Source organism: Rasamsonia emersonii, assembly GCF_000968595.1.
Source record: "Rasamsonia emersonii CBS 393.64 chromosome Unknown ctg1118621760162, whole genome shotgun sequence".
NCBI classification, from domain to species: domain Eukaryota; kingdom Fungi; phylum Ascomycota; class Eurotiomycetes; order Eurotiales; family Trichocomaceae; genus Rasamsonia; species Rasamsonia emersonii.
Window position 1 is genome coordinate 4,671 of NW_013563161.1, and position 24,702 is coordinate 29,372.

General features: G+C 51.2%; 6 protein-coding genes across 6 annotated transcripts; 2 read left to right on the forward strand and 4 right to left on the reverse strand.

Moving 5' to 3' along the window:
• Positions 1-249: 249 nt before the first annotated feature.
• Positions 250-5,011, forward strand: T310_4781 (Glycogen branching enzyme GbeA; the record flags this gene model as incomplete). The annotated part of the gene is made up of 10 exons (XM_013472338.1): positions 250-1,827; positions 2,052-2,108; positions 2,228-2,606; positions 2,654-2,778; positions 2,811-2,931; positions 2,976-3,088; positions 3,141-3,832; positions 3,885-4,220; positions 4,281-4,911; positions 4,985-5,011. The coding sequence occupies 10 exons, from the start codon at positions 250-252 to the stop codon at positions 5,009-5,011; spliced, it is 4,059 nt and encodes a 1,352-aa protein (XP_013327792.1).
• Positions 5,012-6,280: 1,269 nt separating this feature from the next.
• On the reverse strand, positions 6,281-13,625 carry T310_4782 (ATP synthase subunit beta; the record flags this gene model as incomplete). The annotated part of the gene is made up of 31 exons (XM_013472339.1): positions 6,281-6,540; positions 6,665-6,843; positions 6,955-7,283; positions 7,465-7,630; positions 7,767-7,795; positions 7,873-7,959; positions 8,146-8,178; positions 8,311-8,353; positions 8,512-8,521; positions 8,817-8,840; positions 9,042-9,195; positions 9,230-9,244; positions 9,366-9,452; positions 9,483-9,553; positions 9,692-9,711; positions 9,744-9,797; positions 10,180-10,243; positions 10,351-10,366; positions 10,409-10,414; positions 10,446-10,471; positions 10,618-10,737; positions 10,905-10,949; positions 11,002-11,613; positions 11,663-11,900; positions 11,957-12,273; positions 12,339-12,381; positions 12,441-12,526; positions 12,690-13,199; positions 13,283-13,360; positions 13,390-13,562; positions 13,618-13,625. 31 exons carry the CDS (start codon positions 13,623-13,625, stop codon positions 6,281-6,283), a joined length of 3,903 nt encoding a protein of 1,300 aa, XP_013327793.1.
• Positions 13,626-14,016: 391 nt separating this feature from the next.
• On the reverse strand, positions 14,017-14,713 carry T310_4783 (Cytochrome-c oxidase; the record flags this gene model as incomplete). The annotated part of the gene is made up of 3 exons (XM_013472340.1): positions 14,017-14,106; positions 14,164-14,428; positions 14,484-14,713. 3 exons carry the CDS (start codon positions 14,711-14,713, stop codon positions 14,017-14,019), a joined length of 585 nt encoding a protein of 194 aa, XP_013327794.1.
• An 824-nt stretch (positions 14,714-15,537) lies between these two features.
• On the reverse strand, positions 15,538-16,287 carry T310_4784 (Cofilin; the record flags this gene model as incomplete). Its single annotated transcript, XM_013472341.1, has 5 exons — positions 15,538-15,678; positions 15,732-15,780; positions 15,840-16,088; positions 16,206-16,216; positions 16,282-16,287. 5 exons carry the CDS (start codon positions 16,285-16,287, stop codon positions 15,538-15,540), a joined length of 456 nt encoding a protein of 151 aa, XP_013327795.1.
• Positions 16,288-17,389: 1,102 nt separating this feature from the next.
• Positions 17,390-18,459, forward strand: T310_4785 (Glutathione transferase; the record flags this gene model as incomplete). Its single annotated transcript, XM_013472342.1, has 5 exons — positions 17,390-17,542; positions 17,609-17,944; positions 18,016-18,221; positions 18,252-18,292; positions 18,443-18,459. 5 exons carry the CDS (start codon positions 17,390-17,392, stop codon positions 18,457-18,459), a joined length of 753 nt encoding a protein of 250 aa, XP_013327796.1.
• Positions 18,460-19,337: 878 nt separating this feature from the next.
• On the reverse strand, positions 19,338-24,148 carry T310_4786 (Antigenic mitochondrial protein HSP60; the record flags this gene model as incomplete). Its single annotated transcript, XM_013472343.1, has 9 exons — positions 19,338-20,188; positions 20,233-20,844; positions 20,933-21,074; positions 21,141-21,239; positions 22,033-23,564; positions 23,705-23,775; positions 23,926-23,968; positions 24,015-24,075; positions 24,137-24,148. 9 exons carry the CDS (start codon positions 24,146-24,148, stop codon positions 19,338-19,340), a joined length of 3,423 nt encoding a protein of 1,140 aa, XP_013327797.1.
• Positions 24,149-24,702: the final 554 nt, after the last annotated feature.

Sequence of the window (24,702 nt, forward strand, 5' to 3'; positions counted from 1 at the left end):
CAGGGAATGGCCCGGTGCCCAGTGGATTAGCCCGACCCCGCATTGTGTGCTTTGACAGCACGATGAAAGTCAATCCAGATAAGGACCTGCTGAGACGCAGCACTAGTGTGCCTTGGCCATTTTACGTGCTGCAGGCCGTGCTTTTTCTTGTCTGATGTCCCCTCCCGACGAGACGGTTTTTCTCCGAGTCGGTTCTTTGCTCTCTCTCTCTCTCGTTTCCTCTCTATCACCTGCATAGAGTATGTCAAGATGGTGTCGCACGACATGGATCGCATGGGGACAGACGAAAAGCGCGATGCCATCCGCGCCATCGTCGAAGCTGACCTGCTGGACGACCGGTACATGCAGACCCAGCGCGGTCTGCAGAACCGCCATGTGCAGCTGATGGCTCTGGGAGGCACAATTGGCACCGGTCTGTTCGTCGGAACGGGTCAATCGCTCGCCATCGGCGGTCCGGCGTCGCTGCTACTGGGATACATCTTCATCTCGTGCTTGGTCTACTGCCTCGTCACGGCCATCGCGGAGATCGGCGCTTACATGCCCGTCCACGGCGGCACCATGAGCTACCACGGCTTTCGCTACGTGTCGCGCAGCCTGGGCTTCGCCATGGGCTACCTGTACTGGTACTCGATCGGCATCCTGGTCCCCTACGAGATCACCGCGGCGTCGCTCGTCATCGACTACTGGCACCCGGGCGTCCATGTCGCCGTCTGGATCACCGTCATGATCGTCGTCATCGTCGCCCTGAACTTCCTGCCCGTGCGCTTCTACGGCGAGTCGGAGTTCTGGTTCGCCGGCATCAAGGTCATCACGCTCGTCGGCCTGTTAATTCTGTCGTTTATTCTCTTCTGGGGCGGCGGTCCGAATCGCCAGCTGCTGGGGTTCCACTATTGGAAGCATCCCGGCTCGTTTAATCAGTACATCGTGACGGGGGATGCCGGTCGCTTTGTCGGTTTGCTGCAGTGCATGATCTCCAGCGCCATCGCCTTCATTTTCGCCCCCGAGCTCATCGTCATCAGCGGCGGCGAGATGGAATCCCCTCGACGCAACGTGCCCCGAGCTGCCCGCCGGTATATCTACCGGCTGATCTTCTTCTACATCCTGGGCGTCCTGGCCATCGGCGTCATCTGCCCGTCGAATGACTCGCGACTGACGAACGGTGGTGCCGGGGCCGGATCGTCGCCGTTTGTCGTCGGCATCAAGAACGCAGGCATCCCCGCGCTGGACAGCATCGTCAACGCCGCCATATTGACGTCTGCCTGGTCATCGGGCAACTCGTTTCTCTACATGTCGTCCCGGTCTCTGTACTCGCTCGCGGTGTCTGGAAACGCGCCCAGCATCTTCAAGGCCTGCAACCGATGGGGGGTGCCCTACGTGGCCGTGGCTGCCTCCGCCTTGTTCTCGCTGCTGGCCTACCTCTCCGTCGGCACATCCAGCTCGATCGTCTTCAACTGGCTGATCAACTTCACCAACACGTCGGGCTTCATCTCGTGGATCTGCTGCTGCATCGTGTACTGCCGCTTCCGCAAGGCCGTCCGCGCACAGGGCGTCCAGCAGCCCTACAAGTCCAAGCTGCAGCCGTACGGCGCGTACATCGGGATTGTGGGCTGCACGTTCCTGACGCTCATCAACGGGTTTACCGTGTTCTTCCCGTCCAAGTGGTCCGTCAGCAGCTTCTTCACTGCGTACATTGGGGTTCCGGCGTTTTTGCTGCTGTATTTCGGCCACCGCACCGTGTTCTGGCGCGACCCGTGGGCGTGGCGGCCAGAGGATGTCGATCTGCAGACCGGACTGCAGGAGATTATAGCCGCAGAGAAACCGCCCAAGGTGCGCGATACGTGGTGGAAGAAGATGATGGCAGTCATCGATTAACCTGCCGGTGGCAGATGGGAAGTAACTCTATATATTGAGTTCTAGACAAGTATATAGCTGTGGAAGGTGTTGAATATTATCACATGTCCCATATCTGTTCCCCCCCCCCCTTTACCCGTACTATATAGTCCTACTGGTTTATCAAACTTGTAGAGATCTCGTCGACGCAACTAGCTTAGACTCGATTCCATGGTTCTGTAGGAGACCATCTGCATTTAATATTCTCTGGCGAAGAGGTATGTCATTTCCCTCAGATGAATTATTCCCAGGGAAAGGATAAAATAGCTGTCAGAGATGGAAATTGCCATTGGATGACCTAGACTAGAATTCTAGTCCTGTGTGACATGTCGCAAAGACCAAACCTACTGCTCATCCTGTCAAGCAGAGCTGGTGCTTATACGGTCATGAAATATTATCATTATTGATGATGATTGCAGATGTGATGTTGCCCGTGGCACATGATTCATGTCCCGTTCGCTTCCCCGCCATTTATCCATTCTTTGTTCTCCTCCACCGAAGCTGCGCCAGACCCAGCATTTCCCCCGATCAACCATGGAACTTGCCCGCCTGCTGTCTGGGTGATAAAGTGCAATTGACTTCCCCGCAGTCTGTTTATCCTCCTGTCAACTCAAACTTAGCAAATATCTCCTGTGAAGCCTGTATAGACACGCAGCATATCATGGCGGCCAACAGCGCTGCTCCATCCGAGCAGCCCGCTGTTCCCGATGGCACTGGTCAGTTACTTGCTTCTGGAGTATTGCTCCCCACTCAATCGCAGCAGGTGTCCTCCAGCTCGATCCGTGGCTCGAACCGTACAAGGATGCGCTGCGGAGCCGATTCGGGTACGCTCAGGACTGGATCAGCCGCATAGATGAGACGGAAGGGGGGTTGGAGAAGTTCAGCAGGGTATGAGCCTGAGACATGTTCATCGTTTGTAGGACACTGACGGTGCGACGCAGGGGTACGAGAAATTCGGGTTCAATGTCAACGACAACGGAGATATTACGTACCGAGAATGGGCACCCAATGCCGTAGAGGCCCATCTCATCGGCGACTTCAGTGAGTTGCAGATCGGGAGTTTAATCTAGTGCTGACGATGAAAGATAATTGGGATCGAAAGGCCACTCCGATGACAAAGGACAGGTTTGGAGTCTGGGAGGTGACTCTCCCCAGCAAGAACGGCGTACCTGCCATCCCTCACAACAGCAAACTCAAGGTATGAACTATTCACTCGGAGGGTCGCAGCATGCAGATTGACTTCCTGCCAGATCACAATGGTCACACCGACCGGAGAAGTCATCGACAGAATCCCCGCGTGGATCAGAAGGGTGGTTCAAGACCTGTCCGTGTCTCCGGTCTACGAAGCCGTCTTCTGGAACCCTCCTGCAGAAGAGCAGTATCTGTTCCAGCATCCCCGTCCGAAGAGACCGCTGAGTCTGCGCATCTATGAGGCGCACGTTGGGATATCCTCGCCGGAGACAAAGGTGGCCACGTACAAGAATTTCACGGCCAACATGCTTCCACGAATCAAGTATCTGGGCTACAACGCCATTCAGCTGATGGCCATCATGGAGCATGCATACTACGCAAGCTTTGGCTACCAAGTCAACAGCTTCTTCGCCGCCAGCAGCCGCTACGGTACTCCAGAAGACCTGAAAGAGTTGATCGACACGGCCCACAGCTTAGGGCTGGTCGTCCTCCTCGACGTCGTCCACAGCCACGCGTCCAAGAACGTGCTGGACGGGCTGAACATGTTTGACGGCACCGATCACCTCTATTTCCACGGAGGTGGCAAGGGCCATCACGACCTGTGGGACAGTCGCCTGTTCAACTACGGCAACCACGAAGTTCTCCGTTTTCTGCTGAGTAACCTGCGCTTTTGGATGGAAGAGTATCGGTTTGACGGCTTTCGATTTGACGGAGTTACCAGCATGCTTTATGTGCATCATGGGATTGGCACGTATGTAATATATGTATCTCTGCCGGCAAAAGTTGACCTGTTGACCATACAGGGGATTCTCCGGTGGCTATCACGAGTATTTTGGGTCTGTGGTTGACAAGGACAGCGTGATGTATTTGACGCTAGCCAACGAAATGCTCCACGCCATTTACCCGGAAACAATCACCATAGCAGAGGACGTCTCGGGGATGCCGGCCCTGTGTCTGCCGCTGTCAATGGGCGGAGTGGGCTTTGACTACCGTCTCGCCATGGCAGTGCCGGACATGTACATCAAGCTACTCAAGGAGAAAAGAGACGACGAGTGGGATATGGGCAACCTCGCCTTTACGCTGACCAACCGGCGACATGGCGAGAAGAGCATCGCCTATGCGGAGAGCCATGATCAAGCGTGAGAAAAGCCCTCTTGAATTAATGGCCAATGAGCTGCTAGCTGACAGCCAACTTCTAGCTTGGTCGGAGACAAATCCCTAATGATGTGGCTATGCGACAAAGAGCTGTACACGCACATGTCAGTCCTGACAGAGTTGACACCCATCATCGACCGAGGCATGGCGCTGCACAAGATGATCCGGCTGGTGACGCACGGTCTCGGAGGCGAAGGCTACCTGAACTTCGAGGGCAACGAGTTCGGCCACCCGGAATGGCTCGACTTCCCGCGCGCAGGCAACGGCAACTCATTCTGGTACGCGCGGCGACAGCTCAACCTGACGGAGGACCACCTGCTACGGTACCGGTTCCTGAACGAGTTCGACCGCGCCCTGCAGCTGGCGGAGGAGAAGTACGGCTGGCTGCACTCGCCGCAGGCATACGTGAGCCTGAAGCACGAGGCCGACAAGGTTCTCGTCTTTGAGCGCGCGGGCCTGCTGTGGGTGTTCAACTTCCATCCGACGCGCAGTTACGCCGACTACCGCGTCGGCGTCGACCAGCCGGGGACGTATCGCATCGTGCTGGACACGGACGATACGGCGTTTGGCGGACACGGCCGCAATGCGAGCGAAACGCGGTTTTTTACGACGGATTTGCCGTGGAATGGCCGGAAGAACTTTCTCCACGTGTATATTCCGGTGCGAACGGCGTTGGTAAGAGCTCTTGCTCTAGCTGCAGTGCGCTATAGGTTGATCGTGAACTTGAACTGATGAGACGAAATTTCAGGTCTTTGCGCTGGAGGAAACACTTTAAATTGGGACGAATTTCAGGATCTTTTATCCCCTCCGATTCTACGCTTGATATATGTATCAAGAGTAATACGGCCGGGATAGCGAGGTTCGATTCGAGAAGACTACACATGATGTAACGAATGTACTCGGGTTTATATATTGTTTCTTAGTTACATAACCTACACCCAACAAAAAGAAAACAGAGAAACACAGTGCAGTGCAGTGCAGTGCAGTTAAATACGCATATGTATCCAGTTGATCAAATAGCCTACCCATGAGTCATGAAATCAGGTCAATCATGGTAAAATATGCAATTATCAGAATGGTGAGGTAGGCACTAGCACTGAGGACTGGACAGTCATATCATATTCTATCATACCCATACCAGAGGATTCACGTGGAATATCATGTAGAGAGACAGAGAGAAGTGCAACACAGTCATAACTCATAACCTACTATGTACAGTACAGTACATATGTATTGGACCTAGGTATAGATGAAGTATACATATAGAATTCCAAATCAAGTCAAAGCAAGTCAAAGCAAAGCAACTCAAGTCAACAGACGGATGGTTGTTTATCTTAGATCGTTACTAACCCTGTCAATTAATTAAGTAAGGCCCGAGACCGGGGTTGTTAATTTTTTTATCCTTTCTTTTATTTTCTTTCATTTTTTTGTTTATTTCTATGTTTATTTTTTCTTTTTTTTCTTTTTTTTCTTTTTTTTCTTTTTTTTCTTTTTTTTCTTTTTTTTTATTATCATAATTTGACATTGACAACGCAGCTCCGGGCACGGATATAGTATGATATGATATGATCTCCACTCCTCTTCTCATTTCTTCTTCTTCTTCTTCGCCTTCTCCTTTCCCTTCAGTATCATTTCCATCGCTAGGGAATGTACGTGTCATCAACTCGATGAATATACAATGCATATGCATTTGTGGTGTGATGTGATATAGTTTTTTCTTAGTCTTCGTCATTAGAATTGGACTGGATTTTGATTAATATTTGGATCGTCATTCATTAATTGTTGAGGTGTATTTATTGGATTGGAGAAGGAGTCGTTCTGATATGATATGATAGTCCTGATATTAGGGGTAGTAGGTCGTAGAGCTATCGCCATGACGATACTTCTGATAACTTCCGCTTCTGGTTCTGAATTTTTTTTTCTTCGTCTGTGAGAATAATAACAGCAGAGCTGATTATCTTGTTTCCTTGCAGATGTAAACCAGACCTTCCGTTATTATTCAAAATGACCATGACGGTGTCTATACCCCTGGCCGTGGCTGTAATTAGTCCTGACGAGACAGACGTCTGGGAGAAAGGACCTGATGGAGAGAGACTACGCAAGTCAAGTCTCCTCTACTGTAGTTGTAGTTGTAGTTCTTGTAGTGGCGGTTGCTGCTGCTGCTACGCCATCGACGGCCGGGACTCGTCATCTGCATGACCACGACCGTGAGTCTGACTCTGGCCGAGACTGAGACTGGAGCAGGAGCAGGAGCTGATTTTCCACAGTCGAGTCGATCCATGACAAGGACCTCTGTCGATCTGTCTATGCTCATCACTAAGACATACACATACCTAAACAAAAAAAACATCTGACAGAGCAATTATGCATGTATGCTCATGCGTATGCGTATCTACAGTCCAGGGTCCTGCCAGGGAAACAAACAAACCAATTTCGCCATTCTCGTACCGCTCCTCCGCCCTCCGCACGCGGAAGAGAATATCTCGTTTAGAATCTCCAATCTCTCGACTGGCACAACTCGTCGTTGCACACTGCGCGTGGCCTCTTGTAGCAGGTCGGTCGACAGTGACGTTGCGCGAAGGATGTGTACCAGGAGACGGACTCTTTCTGCGGGACATTTACATCTTAGCGTTAATAGAAGAAAAGTAGCGAAAAGAAAAAAAACAAGGCTCGTCATATACCAGTTTTCTTCAAGTGATCCGGCTCCCGATGCGTCACCCCTGCCCTGTCAGCCACCATGCCGGCTTGGTCTGCTCTGGATCGCCCTTAGTCCCAGTCCCGCTCCCATCGGGCCCTGTCTTCTTCTTCTTCCCCCCGTTGTACAGATATCGCGCTTGCTTCTTCGGCTCGACGGCCTTGACGAATGAATGAATGCTTTGGCTATCAATTAGCCGGCAGTTAGTCAGCTCGTCCCGGTTCTGGAGTTTGATTGATGCTCCAGACGTTAGCGCTGTCGGCACTGTCGGCGTTGGTGGTGCGGTTGATTCTGTTGCTGATGCTGCTGGTTGGAGCTGTGCTGGCGCTGGAAAGGTCTGTTTTTGGACGTCCTGCGTGTACGACAGGGTTCCCTGGATTTGGATTTGCGCGAAGAAGCTTCGAGCCGAACGTAATTGTTCCTCTAGTCACTGGTGCGGTCGTGACAGCTGCTGATGGTTGTTGCAGTGTTTGACGATAGACAGGCAGATGGTAGCTCTGGTCAACAGAGGGAGCATGATATAACCCACGCACGATCAACTGCTGCCGTTGCCCTGCGATACAGAAGTTAACAAATGGAAACAGCATCACACGACGAGAACCAAACCTGGTAGTAAATGCATGCATCAATCGAGTACCTAGTCGACGGATCAAGTCCATAGCATGGCTCTGAGGAGGAGATGTGCTGTCACCTTCCCGTCTGTGGATCGGTATGGACATATGTCCTCGAGGGAATGAATATAGTCATCTCCGGAACTAGCTAGTTCACCATCGAGCTCTGTCGATGTCTGCTGTCCATTCCCGATCTAGGAGTCCGATGGATCGACTATATATACCTAGGTAAATGCATGTCAGGCAGAGAGAACTACCAAAGGTAGTATATAATATATGTATTCAAGATGTCTAAATAAGACAAGACAGTATGTGTGTGTGTGAGCATACCCATCGCTCCGTGGCATACAGCGCCTGGCCTTGATATTGATATTGGAACTGGTAATCGTTTCCGTTTCTGTCTTCCACCTCCATTTGCTCCATGGATTTTTAGCAGAGAACTAGGTAATTATCCAACAAAACAGAAGTGGCTCGATAGCTAGACTAGATCACAAACAGTGATGCACTTCAGCAAACGATCCCGCTATAGTTAATACTGTACACATAAATTAAGTCAATGATCAAGCCAACGAACGTAGCAGTCAACAGACGAGCTGAACGTACTACCAGGCCTGGACCAGCCCGTAGGTACAGTACCTAACTCAGCAAGTACCTGAATATGCAAATCTGAGTTAGGTATGCGTTTAGCGTCAACATTCATGCAAGGTCGATGCAGCAATAAGCGAGCATTGCATAGGGGGGTGATGGCGCAGTGTATGTACCACACACCAGTTTTACTGAGTTGGTAGTTGGAGACAGGATGCCCACGAGCCTTGGCACAGGCATAGTATATTTAATATTTAAAAATATTCCTCTTTTTTGCTTAGAAGAACAAAGGATTTAATTAAAGATATAAATAAATATCTTACTTTATAAGCTGTTATTATTAAACCAAAAAAAAAAGTAAAAAGTAAAAAAGTAAAAGACTACCTTGTATGTACTGTACTATATGTTAATATAGAATATTTATAAAAGTTATTTATATATTAACTATTTTTTTTTAACAAATGTCTCTAGATAGTCTAGAATACTTTATTTGCCCTTATTTTATTGCTGCGAATCACACAGCACGGTAAATTTATAAACGACATTAAAAACAAGGACCCTGGACGGAATACCAATCCCCAATCCAAATCACAGCAGCAGTAAAAGTGAAATGAATCATGTCAGACAGACGCGTCTGTTTAAAGCTTCTCAGACCAGAGCATCAAGGTAGAGAGAGAAAGAACCATTACCTGCAGAACCATTGATGGTCTGTACTGTACATACATACATGTATATACACTACCACAGGTGGCTGGCTGACACAGAGCATGGATGACCGAGGAAGACCGGACGGAGTAAATATTTCTGTTGGCTGGACGAGCCGAATTTAGTTGATGCCGTGAAGAAAATAAATAATTGCCTTGATAGGAAGAGCTTAACTGAATCTGTAAAGTAAGAAAGTAGGTTAAACTGACCCAGATCCATATCCTGATCCATCTCCAGACCCAGATCGATCAATCGAAGAATCTCACTCATCTCGAAATCAACGAGAGCATCACCGAGGGAGTCCAAGCAAGCCCAGCCCACGCACGCGATTTGATTATTCACTGGCCAGCGACTCAGCCATAGCTATAAATTATCCTCTATCCTCCTCAGACCATACCATGCCAGAATTTAGCTAAAAACAGCTCGATATATACCAGTTTTTTTTTTTTTAAAAAAAAAAAGAGACTTTTCTCATATTAAGGGTTTCTTCCTATCATGCATACAGTATGCATGCGTCTCGATTACTTACTTACTTGCTTACTTGGAAAGAAAGGAAATGAAACGGAGGGGGAAAAAAAGAGGGACGAGTGTGATGTATGCATTGTATATATGTCCAGCTTCTGCAACAAAGCTTAGTAGACGGGAAATACATGAACAGGATCTCGTCTCAGCAGTCTGACTGCACTGACTGCAGTGTAGCCGACAAAGTGCCTAGCACATACTGTTGTACAGTACAGTACAGCTCCTGCAAGACTAATTAACTAATCCATATACCCAGGCTGGTGATTTTCTCCTCCTCCTCCTCCTCCTTCTTCTGCAGCAGCAAGTAAACAAGACAAGACAGGACAAGACAGCATACACCTCGAATAAAAAATATACCTAATAATCACAGTATGTATGTACATACATACATACACAGTTCAACTTCCAAACCAACAATCCAGTCCATAACGACCACCCTCACACTTATCAATCATATCCCATCATATCAATCATATCATATCAATCATCAATCATACCATATAATGTCAATGTCATTTAATTAATTAATTAAATTACAGAGAATCCCCACTAAGATCAGTACAGATCAGCTAGCAACAATAACAACAACAACAACAACAACAACAACAACAACAACAACAACAACAACAACAACAACAACAACAACAACAACAACAGACAGACGGTAATTTAATTTACTTGGGTGTTTGTTTGAATAGAATAGAATAGAATAGAAGAAGAAGAATTTTCAATCAAGCCAGATCCTGTCTATCTATCTACTACGGAGTACCTTACGGAGTACGTATGGAGTACGTATGGAGTACATATGGAGTACGGAGTACGTACAGTACGGACAGACGAATGGAAGAGGGAAACAAGGAACATAGCTTGTCCTTGTCAGATCTGATATCTGATATTCAAAAGTCCAGAGTAGTAGTGTAGTGGGTTTGTATTAATACATATTCAGCACTGATACTAGGTACTAGGTAGGTACTATCCCTTGCAAATCACATATACCTCTACCAGTCAGGAGCTACAGAGCCAAGCCCACTGTCGTCAACTCGTATACACCTACACTACACTACATCACATAGCTAAGTAGATTATCTTACCATTGACAGCTGATCCATCCATCTACCTTGACTACAATCTACAAGCCTACTCTACAAGCCTACTCTACTGACATACAACTACTCTACTGATATACACCCTACACTTTATCAATGACATCAACAAAGGAAATACATTGACCAGCTGTAGTCGAGACTCTATTTTTTTACTTACACATCAGATCATATTGAGGGAAATCATATTGTGGGAATTCAGTACAGCAATCAACGGCCGCGGGAGAAAGTAGCTTAGCTTGGTCCGGTTCACCCACTTCCGCCGGGTTAAGCTCCTTTCCTCGTTTTAAATTATTTTTCTCGAAATCCTTTTTCTTTTATACGGGTACTGTACACGCGCTAAAAGAAAACGGAAACCAACGCTTCAACACAAAAGAAAAGGAGCAAAGACTGGTAGGATTTACATCGTTCACGACTTGCTCTCCAGCTCAGCCAGGATCTTCTCACCCTTGGCACGGGCCGAGTCAATGTCACCAACCATGTAGAAGGCAGCTGTACAAGTTAGCAACTGACCTGGGAAAAGAAGAAAGAAGAAGAAGCTTACCCTCAGGAAGGTCATCACACTCGCCGTTGATGATGGCCTTGAAGCTGCGGATCGTGTCCTTCAGGTCGACGAGCTTGCCCTCAATACCCGTGAAGACCTCGGCAACAGTGAAAGGCTGGCTCAGGAAACGCTGCAGCTTACGGGCACGCTCGACGGTGAGCTTGTCGGCCTCAGACAGTTCGTCCATACCCAGAATGGCAATGATATCCTGGAGGGACTTGTACTCCTGAAGCATCTGCTGGACACGGGTGGCCACCTCGTAGTGCTCCTGACCGACGATACGCGGGTCAAGCATACGAGACTTGGAGTCGAGCGGGTCGACAGCAGGGTAGATACCCAGCTCAGAGATACCACGAGACAACACAGTCGTGGCGTCCAAGTGGGCGAAGGTCGTGGCAGGGGCAGGGTCAGTCAAGTCGTCAGCAGGCACGTAGACGGCCTGGACGGAAGTGATGGAGCCCTTGGTGGTGGTGGTGATACGCTCCTGCATGGCACCCATGTCGACGGCCAGGGTGGGCTGGTAACCGACGGCAGAGGGAATACGACCCAGCAGGGCAGACACTTCGGAACCGGCCTGGGTGAAACGGAAGATGTTGTCAATGAAGAGAAGCACTAAAAAGTCAGTAGCCATCCTAATAATTGTCAATAAACTACGACATACCGTCCTGGCCCTCCTCGTCACGGAAGTACTCGGCAATGGTCAGACCAGTCAGGGCAACACGGGCACGAGCACCCGGGGGCTCGTTCATCTGACCGAACACCAGCGCGACCTTGGAGTCACCCTCGAGCTGAATGACACCGGTCTGCTGCATTTCGTGGTACAGGTCGTTACCCTCACGGGTACGCTCACCGACACCAGTGAACACAGAGTAACCACCGTGGGCCTTGGCGATGTTGTTCTACGCGATGTTAGGTGCATCCAACACACATTGAAGGACTTATCCTGGGCGCTTACAATCAGCTCCTGAATGAACACGGTCTTACCGACACCGGCACCACCGAAGAGACCAATCTTTCCACCACGGGCGTAGGGAGCAAGCAGGTCGACGACCTTGATACCGGTCACCAGAATCTCGGCAGCGGTCGACTGCTCAGAGAACGACGGCGGGTCGGCGTGGATAGGAGCGTACTTGGTAGCCTTGACAGGACCACGCTCGTCAATGGGGTCACCAGTGACGTTCAGGATACGACCAAGGGTACCAGGGCCGACGGGGACCTTGATAGGAGCGCCAGTGTCGGTGGCAGGCTGACCACGGGTGAGACCCTCGGTACCTACATCACGTCAGTTTGGCATGCACTCAACAGCCGTCTAGCGGTCAGCAGGGCAAACCACGTACCGTCCATAGCAATCGTACGGACGACATTCTCACCCAAGTGTTGCTACCAAACAGTCAGCAATGTCCATGTGGTATCATCCATGAGTTTAACTGGGTACATACGGCAACCTCCAGCACGAGCTTCTGGCCATTGTTGTCGGTCTCCAGGGCGTTCAGAATCGGAGGAAGCTGCTCAGTGTCGAATTTCACTGCATGCACGCATCAGATAACACATTCCTCAGTGCAATTGAGGCACTTGGCGCCGGTGTTCAACGGGTGTTGGGCGCAGGGAAAAGATTTTCCTCGGGCCCCGTCTTCCACAGCTCGCCAAGCCCCAAGAAAGAACATCAAACGTGTTACGGAGGAACATACCGTCGACGACGGCACCGATGACCTGGTGGATTTTGCCGACGCGACCAGCCTCAGTGCTGGCGTACCGGGCAGAGAGCGCAGACAGGGCATTGGATCGGAGAGGCTCGAAGGCGCGTCGAGCAACAGGGGTAGGTCGGGCAAAGGCAGCCCTCCCGAGGGTCCGGGCGAGGCCGCTGGAGCAGAAACAGTAGTCAGTAGACGGCAGGGGAGGCCAAAAGCAGGGGAATGGGGAGGCATTGAGTGTCTTACTCACCTCTTGAACATGCTGACGGTGTTTAAGAGCGAGGGGATGGGAGGGGGGAGTGAGAGATGGAAGAAGGCAGCTTGCCGGAAGAGAGGAGAGAAAAGGAAAGGGACGGGGAAGAAGAGGTTGAGGCTGGCTTAAGGTGCCCTCGGAGACTTTGCACGCCGCTTTGCCGTTTTGGGACGGTTTTGCCGACCCTCCCGTGATCCGCCGAGCCGGCACAGCAACCAGCCCAAGCGATGCCAGAGCAACTGTTGGCACGACAGCTAAGCCATTGTACAGCTTGTAAATAGAAACAAATGCGTAGATTCAGTGTACTGACACAGTTCTTATGAATAGCGTTGCATACTTTGGCGGTGTTGCGCCGACAGGCCGCCCGTAGAAACTGGAGGAAAAACGGAAGCGATATCAGCCCTGCCGAGGATTCCTGCGCCAAAAAAAGAGCGCATTACACACCGACGCCATAGGACATGTTTTCGATACAGACAACACCGATATTTCTAGCTCTGGGTGTAGAATACGACTGAGATTTCAATGTGCCACATGGTGGAAAGTGCAAAGTGCCTGTCAACGATACTCTGCCAATTTGTGCTCCAATTTGTGCGAATATAATTTTAACATGTCTTGTTCTGGCGTCAGTAGTTTCCAAGATGAACACCGCCTAAACGTCTCAACAGGACTTACAGCAGCATAGAGGACGACTTTCTATCTACAGGAAACCTTAATTGAGAGGCCAATGGCTCGTCAAATGTGAATTAGCCGTCCCTGAGTGCGTTCATCGTCTGCTGCATTTATTGAGGACATCCAAAGAAAACATTGATTTTTCCCTCGAGCATGTACTCTACACGGCAGATACTTATAGAATGACACACAGCACATTACAGCTACAAAGGAAATCGATTGATGATGGCATAGTACGTAGTAGTACAAGATTCGATCGAGTAGCATAGACAGAAGGAAGGAAAAAGGTGTTAAGAGACAGTGAGACAGCGTTGAAGATAATAAAAACATTGGTACAGAGTGGCTATGCCTATCTCTACCTTCTACCTTCCATTCAGCACGCTTCCAATCCAATTTTCCAATTTATTGAGTCTTAGCCGGGCCGCTCTGCACGTAGCCGCGGCCAGAGTAGCCTTCGCTGCTGATACCGGTGATAGGCTCGATCTTCTCTCTCTGTTGAAAGAACACGGGTCAGCATTGAAAAAAAAAAAGATATGGCATTTGACGCACCTTCGCATATTCATTGCTAGCCTCCTGCCACTCCTTGGTCATCGTGCGAGGCGGGTCGCGAGCAAACGCACGGGTGATAGCAAACAGCGTGAGAGACACAGCGAAGAGCTGTGCCACCTTGATCAGGATCTTCCAACCCTCGCCCTTGGGGGGCTCTGCACGGGGACCGTGAGGTCCGAATGCGATCCAGTAGGCTAGCCAGCCGTCAGCGACAAGCAGACGATTATTCGGTTCTGATGCAGTGATACGTACCGGCCTTCTTCTCCTGCAGGGTCAGGTCGTGCCAGTCGGCCTTCATGCGATCCCGCAGCTGCATCCACAGCTCGGCCTGTTCCTGAGGAGGCATGGACTCCCAGCGCTGCTCGATGCCGGACAGCACGGGATTGGCGATGGCATGCTCAGACGACGCGAAACGGGTTTGCTGCGAGGCCAGCAGCTTGCTCTGGATCTGCGAACGGGCATTGACACAGGCCATTGGCGTGGTCGAGGACCGGACAGCCGGGCTGAAAGAGCTGCGAGCAGCAGCTCGAGCAACGGAGCGAAGGAACATTGTGCGAGACGAAAAAGACGCTCAAACGAGGAATTGAGTGACACAGGCGGCCGCAAGAGTCAGTACCGCAGTCCTCGAGGACGGGACTCGAGATGGCGAGTGGTCGAGAGCGGAGAGGAGAGGGGAATGACGCGGACCAAGAGTCGAGGTGGTGAGCGAGGAGGTTCTCTTTCCGAGCGAGTGGTGGTTTGAGGTGGAAGTCTGGGCATCCGGCTTGAGCAGCGTCGGGTCTTTTGCGCGCTGCTGATTGGGCCACCGGACGGCCCGCTCGGTCAGTCCCGACACACGGCGATGTCTCGGAGAAACACCTATCGCTGAGCATCATGCCATATCCTCTTCTCTCTTCAGTAATACTGATGCCTCTTCATTAATAATGATGCCCTAGGCATGCCTCAGTGACTGCCATCTGCTGACGCTTGTTTACAGGCTACACACCTCCGAGAGGTTCTTGCTTACATAATACGAGGACAGATTGCACCGGTTTACGAGCGGACATGAGCAGAGAGAATCCAAAGCAAAATACAAACATCCAACAATACAACGAAGTGCCTGTTCAGTCAGGTGGCTGAATTCTAACTCGATTCATTCAAAGTGCATGTTGATCTTCGTTACCCTCTGCAGTGAACACGGATACGGGAATGAAATTGCCTCCGCTAAGACTGGGAAAGGAACCTCAATTCGAAAGCTATGGATGGAGGGGTCCCAATGCATCGGTCGTTCGTCTCAGGCATCAGGATATCTCCAAGGCGCGGTTTGATTTTTCATGCAATGCAGACCCCCGCGTCGCCTGCCCCTTTTCTCCGGAACCAGCCGGCATGAGTCGTCTATTTGCCAGCCTTGCCGCCGCTGGCCTCCGCCAGAACAGTCTTCCACTCAATGTCAGACTTGTCATCGGCGTGGATCGAGGTGTGGATGTTCAGCGCATTCTTGAGGTTCTCCCGGGTGCTGGCGTAGAGCATGGACCACTGTGGATTGGTCAGTCGCGGTTGGCCTGTGAAAGACAAGCGAGGCTACTTACGAAGGTAGGGGTGTCGCTAGGGACCCAGGAAATGAAGACGATCTTGTTTCTGCACGTAGAGTTAGCGTGGGTCTGCGGAGGAGGAGGGTTTTTTTTTTTCAGCCGTACCTCTTGCCCTCACCACCTCCGAGTTCGTACTCAACATCGTAGACGGCGTACCGGGGAGCGGGGCTGCCCTTGGAGTCCTTGGCCGCCTCGAGCTTGCTCCGGAACACCTCGTAGTCTGGGTCCTGCGAGATCTCGTCGATGACGATTTCCTTGCGGTTGTCGGCGATCTTGAAGATGATGAACTTGGTCTTTCCCCGGCTCATGCGGAAGTCGTTGAATGCCGTGATGCACTCATCATTGATCGAGACTCTGGAGTCGGCTGCCCGTCAGCGTCGGAAGGATCGCAGGAGCGATAATTTCACGATGCACGAGGAATCGAGATGGAAGGAGGTGCATGTGCGTGTCAATGCAAAGCGGCGGACCTACCCTGAAGCAAGCTGCATTACTCATTGGTCAGTCCAATTTTTCCAGAAAAGCGATCAGAAAGCGAGGCGATACGCACCGACATGATTGCCTACGTGGAGGATGCTTTCTTTGAGGCGAGTTTCAAGCGGCAAACTGAAAGAAATCAGCGAGTCAGCGGCCAGAGTCCGGAGGCGCAGCGGATGCAAATCGCTTGGCCGGGTGAGGGGTTTTTGCCAGGTGTGCGAGTCAGAGGGGCAGAGACATACAGAGCGGTAGGCAATGACAGAGAGCGTCACGGGTATCTGGGTATAGAGGGGAGGAGGAGATGGAGAGAGTGCGGTCGGCAAGGAGGAGGATTGGGAGCGAGGAAAAGTGGACAGAGAGCGAGACCTGGAGATGGAGGGGTCCGCCAGGCTGTTGTTTGTTTCCCAGCCGGTGGTGGGGGGTCAGCCGTGCCTGCGTCGATCATGACTGGCCGCGCCCCAGCCGTCACGTGAGTCGCCGCAGGCAGACACAGCATTATATTTGCAGTCATCTTTGCAAGCATTATTCAGGATTTATAGAGTCTGGACCAGCCTACGCGAGTAGTATCGAGTGTGTTGCATGCAGTGCCAGGAGAAGAAAGAGAGTGGCATATTCTTTCCGCAGCACGCCGGACAGCACGTGGGTTCGTCACGGTTACTCGACAGGTATCCTGAATAATTGCTTGCAGGTTCTAATACAATTGTATACAACTGTAATATCAGAGAGACGTCCAGATAAAGCCAGTGCTTTTCTGCAGAATAATATGGCCTAGTACGAGTACATTTAACGGAACCGTGGGGTAAAAAACGTGACAGAATTGTCTGAGTTTGGATCGCTTATCCTCCAGTGAGCGTGCCGTGCAACGGTCGGAGCTTCACCGGGACGAAATATGGAAGAAGATGGGATAGAATAATGTCTCTGTTGCCGTGGATATCGACCGACATCAAGCCAGAATCAATCCTCCTCCGAACTCCCCGTACGCTGCGGGGACGGGAGGGGCCTTTACTAATCCCCCTCAAGTTTCAACACAAGCGGTCCCCAGTCGTCATTTCGCTTCTCCCTGGCATCATCGCCTGGTAATCTTGTCTTGTATATATAAGGGAGGTCCTGGTCGCGTTGCTTCATTGATAATTCTGATCTGTTTTATTTTGTGCATATAGATTGTCGACAAGTCTCCCACCATGGCCTCGCCCAAGATCATCCTCTATACCAACCACTCCTGCCCATGGGCGCATCGTGCCCATATTGCTCTGAAGGAGCTGGGTCTGCCCTACGAGGAAGTTATCATCGACTTGGACACTCCTCGAGAGCCATGGTACCTCCAAGTGAACCCGGTATGGCAGTGTGCGGCACAGTACTTTCTGACATGTGGAGACTGACCAAGTATATTCTTATTCCAGAGAGGTCTGGTCCCTAGCCTCTCATACAACGGCAACATCATCACCGAATCCGCCATTGTCGCGCAATTCCTGGCCGATGCCCACCCGTCGCACCTGCTGCCCCCATCCAACTCGACCGAGAATGCCCTGTACCGCGCCCGCCTGGCTTTCTTCGTCGATGCATTCTTTAGCAAGGTGATTCCGCACTTCTGGGCCGGCGTGCGCGCGGCCTCGGCTGAGGAGAGAGACGAAGCGGCACAGGCCTTGGTTGGTGCCGTGACTAAGGAGATTGAGCCTTTGCTGGAGGAAGGAAAGGGGCCGTTCTTCGGAGGCAGTGACCGCTTGACTCTGGCAGAGGTGTGTATTCCTTTCAAAGACGAACGGACCCATCCCGCAGTGTAGGGCTCACGTCTCTGACTTGTCGTCAGGTTCTGACCGGCTCGTTCCTTCTCCGCATCACCTCCTTCAGCAAGCCCGAATACGGCCTGCTGAGCGCCAAACTGCCCAGTCTCCTGGACCAAGTGCCCAAGTTCAAGCGCTGGGCCGAGGCGACGGTCCAGCACCCGAGCGTGAACTTCATCTGGGACGAAGAGAAAGTCGCGACGAGGACCAAGAAGAAGTTTGCCGCCAAACCGTAGGTGGGCACCTGAGCATGAATAAGCAGAGTGTCCATCTCACACGTAGCAGGAATAATTCCGGACGGCTGTGAGTGGACTATTTCAATCGGCTGGGGGTGGATATTCTTGTATTTGAGTCTTCGACTGTACATACATACATACAATGGACACATTGGTTGTCTCTTATGAACATAAATCTTAATGACATTTATATATATATATATATATTGCTCCACAGTCACAGTCACAGTGTAGATGAACATTCACAGAGACCATCTCACTAGCACAGCCAATACCGCAGAAAACATATCGTATCAGTTCAATGATTTTTTTTTCTTGGGTTTCTGCTCTGATATTCCGTCTAAGATCCGGTTTCCTTTCCATCCATGCCGATATATATGTGTCGTAACCGGTTTCGGTTGGATACCTACCTACCTAATTCCCCGATCATTACAAAAAAACTAGGTAGAATCAGGAAATCCCAGTTTTTGTAGATCAGGCTGAACGTCTCATATTTTCCTGTGGACTTTACTTATACTCTTTCTCAGTATCCAAAGATATCCAAAGATTATAAAGTAAGTAGAACTGAACTGAACGCCATGTAATCGACGGCCTCGGAGGCATGTCTTCGATGTAGACATACGATTATGTCTATAGATTACCCAAACGTTAGAAAAATACAATTCCTGACCATGGTCCTTAAATACGAACAGCTGAGCTGAATCTTGAAAATTGCTCAATTGCTCATCACTGCATTATCAGACGTTGCCGTCAACAGATATTACGCCTGGACGACTAAAGTACATGACTATAGTACATACAGCGGGACTCCGGATAGTTTTTGCTCTTCTTCTATGCCCGTCAAAAAATGATTCGAGAGTGGAGATGTGATGTTGGCGGTGGTGATGATGGTGCGGAAATTCCCGCAGAGAGAGAAGGTGGAGGTAGGATAGGTAGGTCATGTTTCGAGTGAGAAATTCAGGAGTAACACATCAGGTGAAGGTGAGAGATTAAGACATCCGAAAGATTACAACAAAATTGTCATAGTATGCAAGACACGCTCGAAGGGAAACATCCATCGAAATGGGCGAAAACAGGATACTGAGCAGGAGGACAATGTTCGTGAGAGCTCTTTAGAACATGCCACCGCCCATGCCGCCCATGCCGCCCATACCGCCACCCTGGGCGGCCGGGCCCTTCTCCTCAGGAGCCTCAACAATGGCGACCTCGGTCGTTCCCAGCAGCGAAGCAACTCCGCTGGCGTCCACCAGGGCGGTGCGCACAACCTTGAGCGGGTCAAGGATACCCGCAGAGATCATGTCGACAAACTCGCCCTTGGAGCTGTCGAAGCCCTTGTTGAAGTCGTTGGCATACTCGTCAATGAGCTTGCCAACAATGACGCTGCCCTCCAGACCAGCGTTCTCAACAATGGTGCGAGCCGGACGGGTGATGGCGTTCTTGATGATGTTAATACCCAGCTGCTGGTCGAAGTTGGCGCCCTTCACGTCGTTAAGGCCGTTGGCAGCAGCCTTGAGCAGGGCAGTACCACCACCAGGCAGGATACCATCCTCAACAGCGGCACGAGTAGCGTTCAGCGCATCCACGACACGGTCCTTCTTCTCACCAACCTCGACCTCGGAAGCGCCACCAACTTTGATGACGGCAACACCACCGGAGAGCTTGGCCAGACGCTCCTGGAGCTTCTCCCGCTCGTAGTCGGAGGTAGAAGGATCATTCATAACGCCGCGGATCTGCTCGCAGCGCTGGGCGATGGCGTCCTTGCTGCCCTCACCGTTGAGGATGATCGTGTCCTCCTTGGTGATGGTAATGGAGCCAGTGGAACCCAGCTGGTCAGGGGTGAGCTTGTCCAGCTTGAGGTCAAGCTCATCCGTGAAGACGGTGGCGTTGGTCAGGACACCAAGGTCACCCAGGATGTTCTTGCGGTTGTCACCGAAGCCGGGGCCTTGACCGCCGCGACCTGAACCTGGCCACGGAGCTTGTTCAGGATGCAGACGGCAAGGGCCTCACCCTCAATGTCCTCCGCAATGATGACCAGAGGACGGCGGAGCTGCGTGGAGGCCTCCAGAGCCGGGATGATATCCTGCACAGCCGAGATCTTCTTCTCGGAGAGCAGGATCAGGGGCTTCTCGAACTCAACCTTCTGGGACTTGGGGTCCGTGATGAAGTAGGCGGACGTGTAACCCCGGTCAAAGCGCATACCCTCCGTAACCTCCAGCTCATCCTCGATCGTCTTGCCCTCCTTGACGGTAATGACACCCTCCTTGCCGACCTTCTCCATGGCGCTGGAGATGAGCTTGCCAATGTGCGTGTCACCGTTGGCGGAAATGGTGGCCACCTGGGCAATCTCCTCGGTGGTGGTAATGTCACGCTTGTTGGCCTTCAGGTACTCAACAACGGCGTCAACCGCAGCCTGGGTGCCGCGACGCAGGTCCATCGGGTTGCAGCCCGCAGCGACATTCTTGACGGTCTCGGAGAAGATGGCACGAGCGAGGACGGTGGCAGTGGTCGTTCCGTCACCAGCAATCTCATTGGTCTTGGAAGCAACGTCCTGCAGCAGACGAGCTCCCAGGTTCTCGAACTTGTCCTGGAGGGAAATGGCCTTGGCCACAGTCACACCATCTGCAGCGGTCAGCACCTAGGTCATGATCACTACAAGCCGCGACGCAGAGCAGAAAAGACAATTGTTGGTGACGGGATATAAGCATACCCTTGGTGATCTTCGGCGAGCCGTAGCTTTGCTCAATCAAGACATTGCGACCCTTGGGACCAAGAGTCGAAGAAACAGCCCGAGCAAGGGTGTCGACACCCTTCAGGAGCTGAGCACGTCCCTCGACACCGAATTTGAGCTCCTAGCAGCTGTGAGTCTCCGCAACACCAACCACGGTGACATGTACACCCGTCGCTGAGGCACGTACCTTGTGAGCAAATCGCTGTTGTTGCAGGCTGACGCCGGAAGTTCTGAGCTTGGAGAAAGGAGCCCGGGACAGGGCGGAAGTCCTGGACGTGAAAGCTCGCTGCATGTTGTCTGCAGAGGAAAACAGAGAGAATTAACTGAGAGGGATGTCGTTAAACAAGAAGAAAAGAACAAACAAGCAACCCTATCCACCCAGACCGGGACGCCCAGAGAAATTGAAGTGCAGAGGAAAGAGAATTGGGAGAGGAAGGGGAGACGGAGGTGAAGATGAAGCAAATTTTCCAGGCGATTCGAGATTCCCCGGATGGCTTGGCGGAGAAGCGCCTAGAAGGAGAGCTCGGGTCACGTGGTGCGGTGAGCTGGACGGCAGCCCGACTGCCTAGGTAACCGGCTATGCTCCGAAGAACCGAATATTCTCATTGCTCGTCTCGTATAGATCAGTCTGAAAGAGGAAAGCAAAGCCAATTTTGTCTAATGTACTACTGGTTCGTGGCCAAGGATCTGCTGAAACGCTCCGCCCCTTCATCCAACCATCCAACCCTGCGTCGACCATCTCTCCCCTTCCCAAAGCCTTCGTCCCTTCAACATCCACCGAATCCAGTCCAGCCCAACAGGAGATAGAAAAACACTAAAAGCCTTATGAATGTGGAATGACTGGTCACTAGGTCCCAATGAAATGCTCAGTGCTCTCTGCTAATCCAGGCGTAAGGCACAATCAAGCCAATTCCTCCTCCGTATTGCCATCCCAACCCAACATCATCTCGAGGCTTCATCCGCCAAAGTCGACGTGACCTCGAGATCTTTGTCGGCCATACCAGACGTCTTCTCGAGCGTTTCATCCACCAAAGATGTCTCCTCGGTGGTTTCATCGCCTGAGAACCACGTCAACTCACCCAATCCCCATAGGGATGCACCACGTCTTCCTCCGTCAATTCCTCCATCAGATTGTAGCACTTACCCGGTGGTAACTTGGCGTGCTGGTCAAGATCTTCTCTGATACGAATAAGGCGGTTCATGTCCAGCATATTGCCCTTTTCGATCTCTCGGTCCAGTTGCATGACTCGGAGGTCCAGAGCGTTGAAATTGCTGTGCTGCTCACGGAGCGGCTCAGGATCAGCCGCCTTGTCGGTCAAAAAAGTATGGATCTTGTAGTCGTCATTCGGGTCTGTGATATGCAGGGTGGGTGGAAGATTCCAGTGCGGCTCAAAAAAGTAGGGAAGTTCCCTATGTGCCGCCATGTACTCCTTGTACTCTGGGCGCTTCCTCTCATGTTCTCTGCTTTCCGGATATGTCTCTTCACGCGCATTGTCCAGGACCCGATTGAACAGCAGTGCAGGTTCACAGTTTTCCTCTCGCAGCCAGGCAGCAGGGATCACAGTTTTCGGAACCGGGGGCACGCCGGGGATACGAGGATCGTCACGGTCATACTGCCTCAGGATAACATCACGGGGCCATTTACCAGCTGTAAGGTAGGGTTGCAGCGGATTGTTTGGGTCCCGGACTTTTGGGACGGGTTTAACGTATCCCTCCTCATCGTATATACTTTCTTCCCACGCATCAGCCCCCGACGGAGGAGGAATTGAGCCCTCGGCGGTAGTCTGGTAGCCCATACCGTTTCCACTGAAGTATCCAGCGGCCTCGTCCATACTCAGGCCCGCTACGTTGAAGTCTTCAGCAGCCTGATCCTTGCTGGGACCGCTTCCGTTGGCGTATCCAGCATTCTGAGACGCGTCTTCGTTCACAGCGTTTTTGGGATCCCCGGATTTCTCGTTATCAATGGAGAACGACCCATCATCTGGAACCAATGTGGCGTTATGACGCCCGTAACGAAGGATGACAATTTTGGACGGCTTCTCCCGAGCAACATCGTCTTCGGACGGACTGGCACTGCGGGAGGAGTGCTTGTCGCCGGGGAAGTTGAGAAATTGGGCTCCCACAGCCAGTAGCTCATCATCGCCGTCTTCAGCATGGTCTGAGTCCGGCTCAGTGTCAACATCAAGCTTGCGCCTCTTGCGCGACTTTTTCTTGCCGGATTTCTTGGATCGGCGCCGACTCCCGTACTCTTCGCTCTCGTCAGAGGTCTCATCCACCACGGGGATATCTTCTTCATCGGAAGAATCAGCTGCCTTCCTGGCTTTGGTCTTGGTCTGTTCTTTGGGAGACGATGCTTCAGCAGATCCCTTCGTGGGCGAAGTGGATGTACTGGATGCCTTGGCTGCACTTCCACTCCCTCCACGACGAAGGGGAGGAGGGACTTGCTTGTTACTGGCAACACGACGGCTGCGGAGCTTAGCTAGATGCTGCACGATCGCCCCCTCAGACACATTATTGCCCATAGCCCTCGCGACATCTCCCCACGGGATTCGGACGCCCTGTGCATTGCACACGGACTGGACCGTCAAAAGAAGCAGTTCGTTGAGGTTGTCTACAACAGTTAGTGTATGACAGCAATAGCTACGACAACGACGAGGTATTCAGATAAAATCAAGTATCCTCCAGGGTGCTCATATTCCATAATGTCTACCCAGGCCGTCGAGACAAGTCAAAGAGGAGGCGAAGACTTACCATCCCAGCGCACCAGAGTCCGCTTCTTCGGCCGATTCAAAGCCTTCTTTTCACCCGCCATAGCGTTCGAACTGTTCGAATCCTGTCAGTGATGCCCAGAAGCTAGGCAAGGCACAGCATACCATCAGATGGTAAGGATGACTCAAAAAAAATCAGACTGAATGCCCTGGTGTTCCTGGTTTCTACTGACAAATAGGTAGTGTGACAGTCAGAACACGTACCGTGTGATGTCGTGTGAGTCGTCTGTTGACGTTCCTCTTTGGCCTGGATTTAGTTTAAGTAGACCTGTGTCTCAATCAGACTAACAGACAGCCACCAGTGAGGTGACCTGTGAAAGCACGACCTGGGCTCGGCGTGATGATAGAAAAGACCTGCAGCTGCGGTTCAGTGGAGTGCAACTTGCTAGGGTGAGAAGAGTATATACTGACGTACCTTGGTCCGCATAAGCTCTATAGCCTATAGCCTATGCTCAACAGAAATCAGAGATGCAAAGATGATTAGGTAGTTATGTCAAGATAAGGTTGAGCTGAAGGTGAGGTGAAAGAAGAGTGAGACTTTGTTGACAAAGCTGCAGACCCTTCTGCCCAGCAACTGGTTGTGGGCTAAGCTCCAAGACACCAAGTGAGATTCACTTGAGGTCTGGTTGACAGATTCTTGGCAGGTCTTTGTGAGCCCTCAAAGCTTCAGATTGCACAGGGCTGCCAGATTCTTGGCTGCCAGCTATTAGGAAGGTCCTAAAGCTTTAGTGAGGGCTGACTGTTCTACGTTTGATGGGTGCTATTTACTGTAGTCTTGGATCTTGTTGATGTTGAGACGATAAGTCGCAGGACCTACATTAACTCCGTAAACTCCAGTAATTAGACCTCCTGTCAGTCCTCATTCCTAGGCATGTGATTTGTGAATATTCACTAAATTCTTGTTACTGAGAGTGTCACCTCGTAGGGGAAATTACCAAAATATCTGTGGACGAGCTGCTTCGCCTACGGATATATATTTTG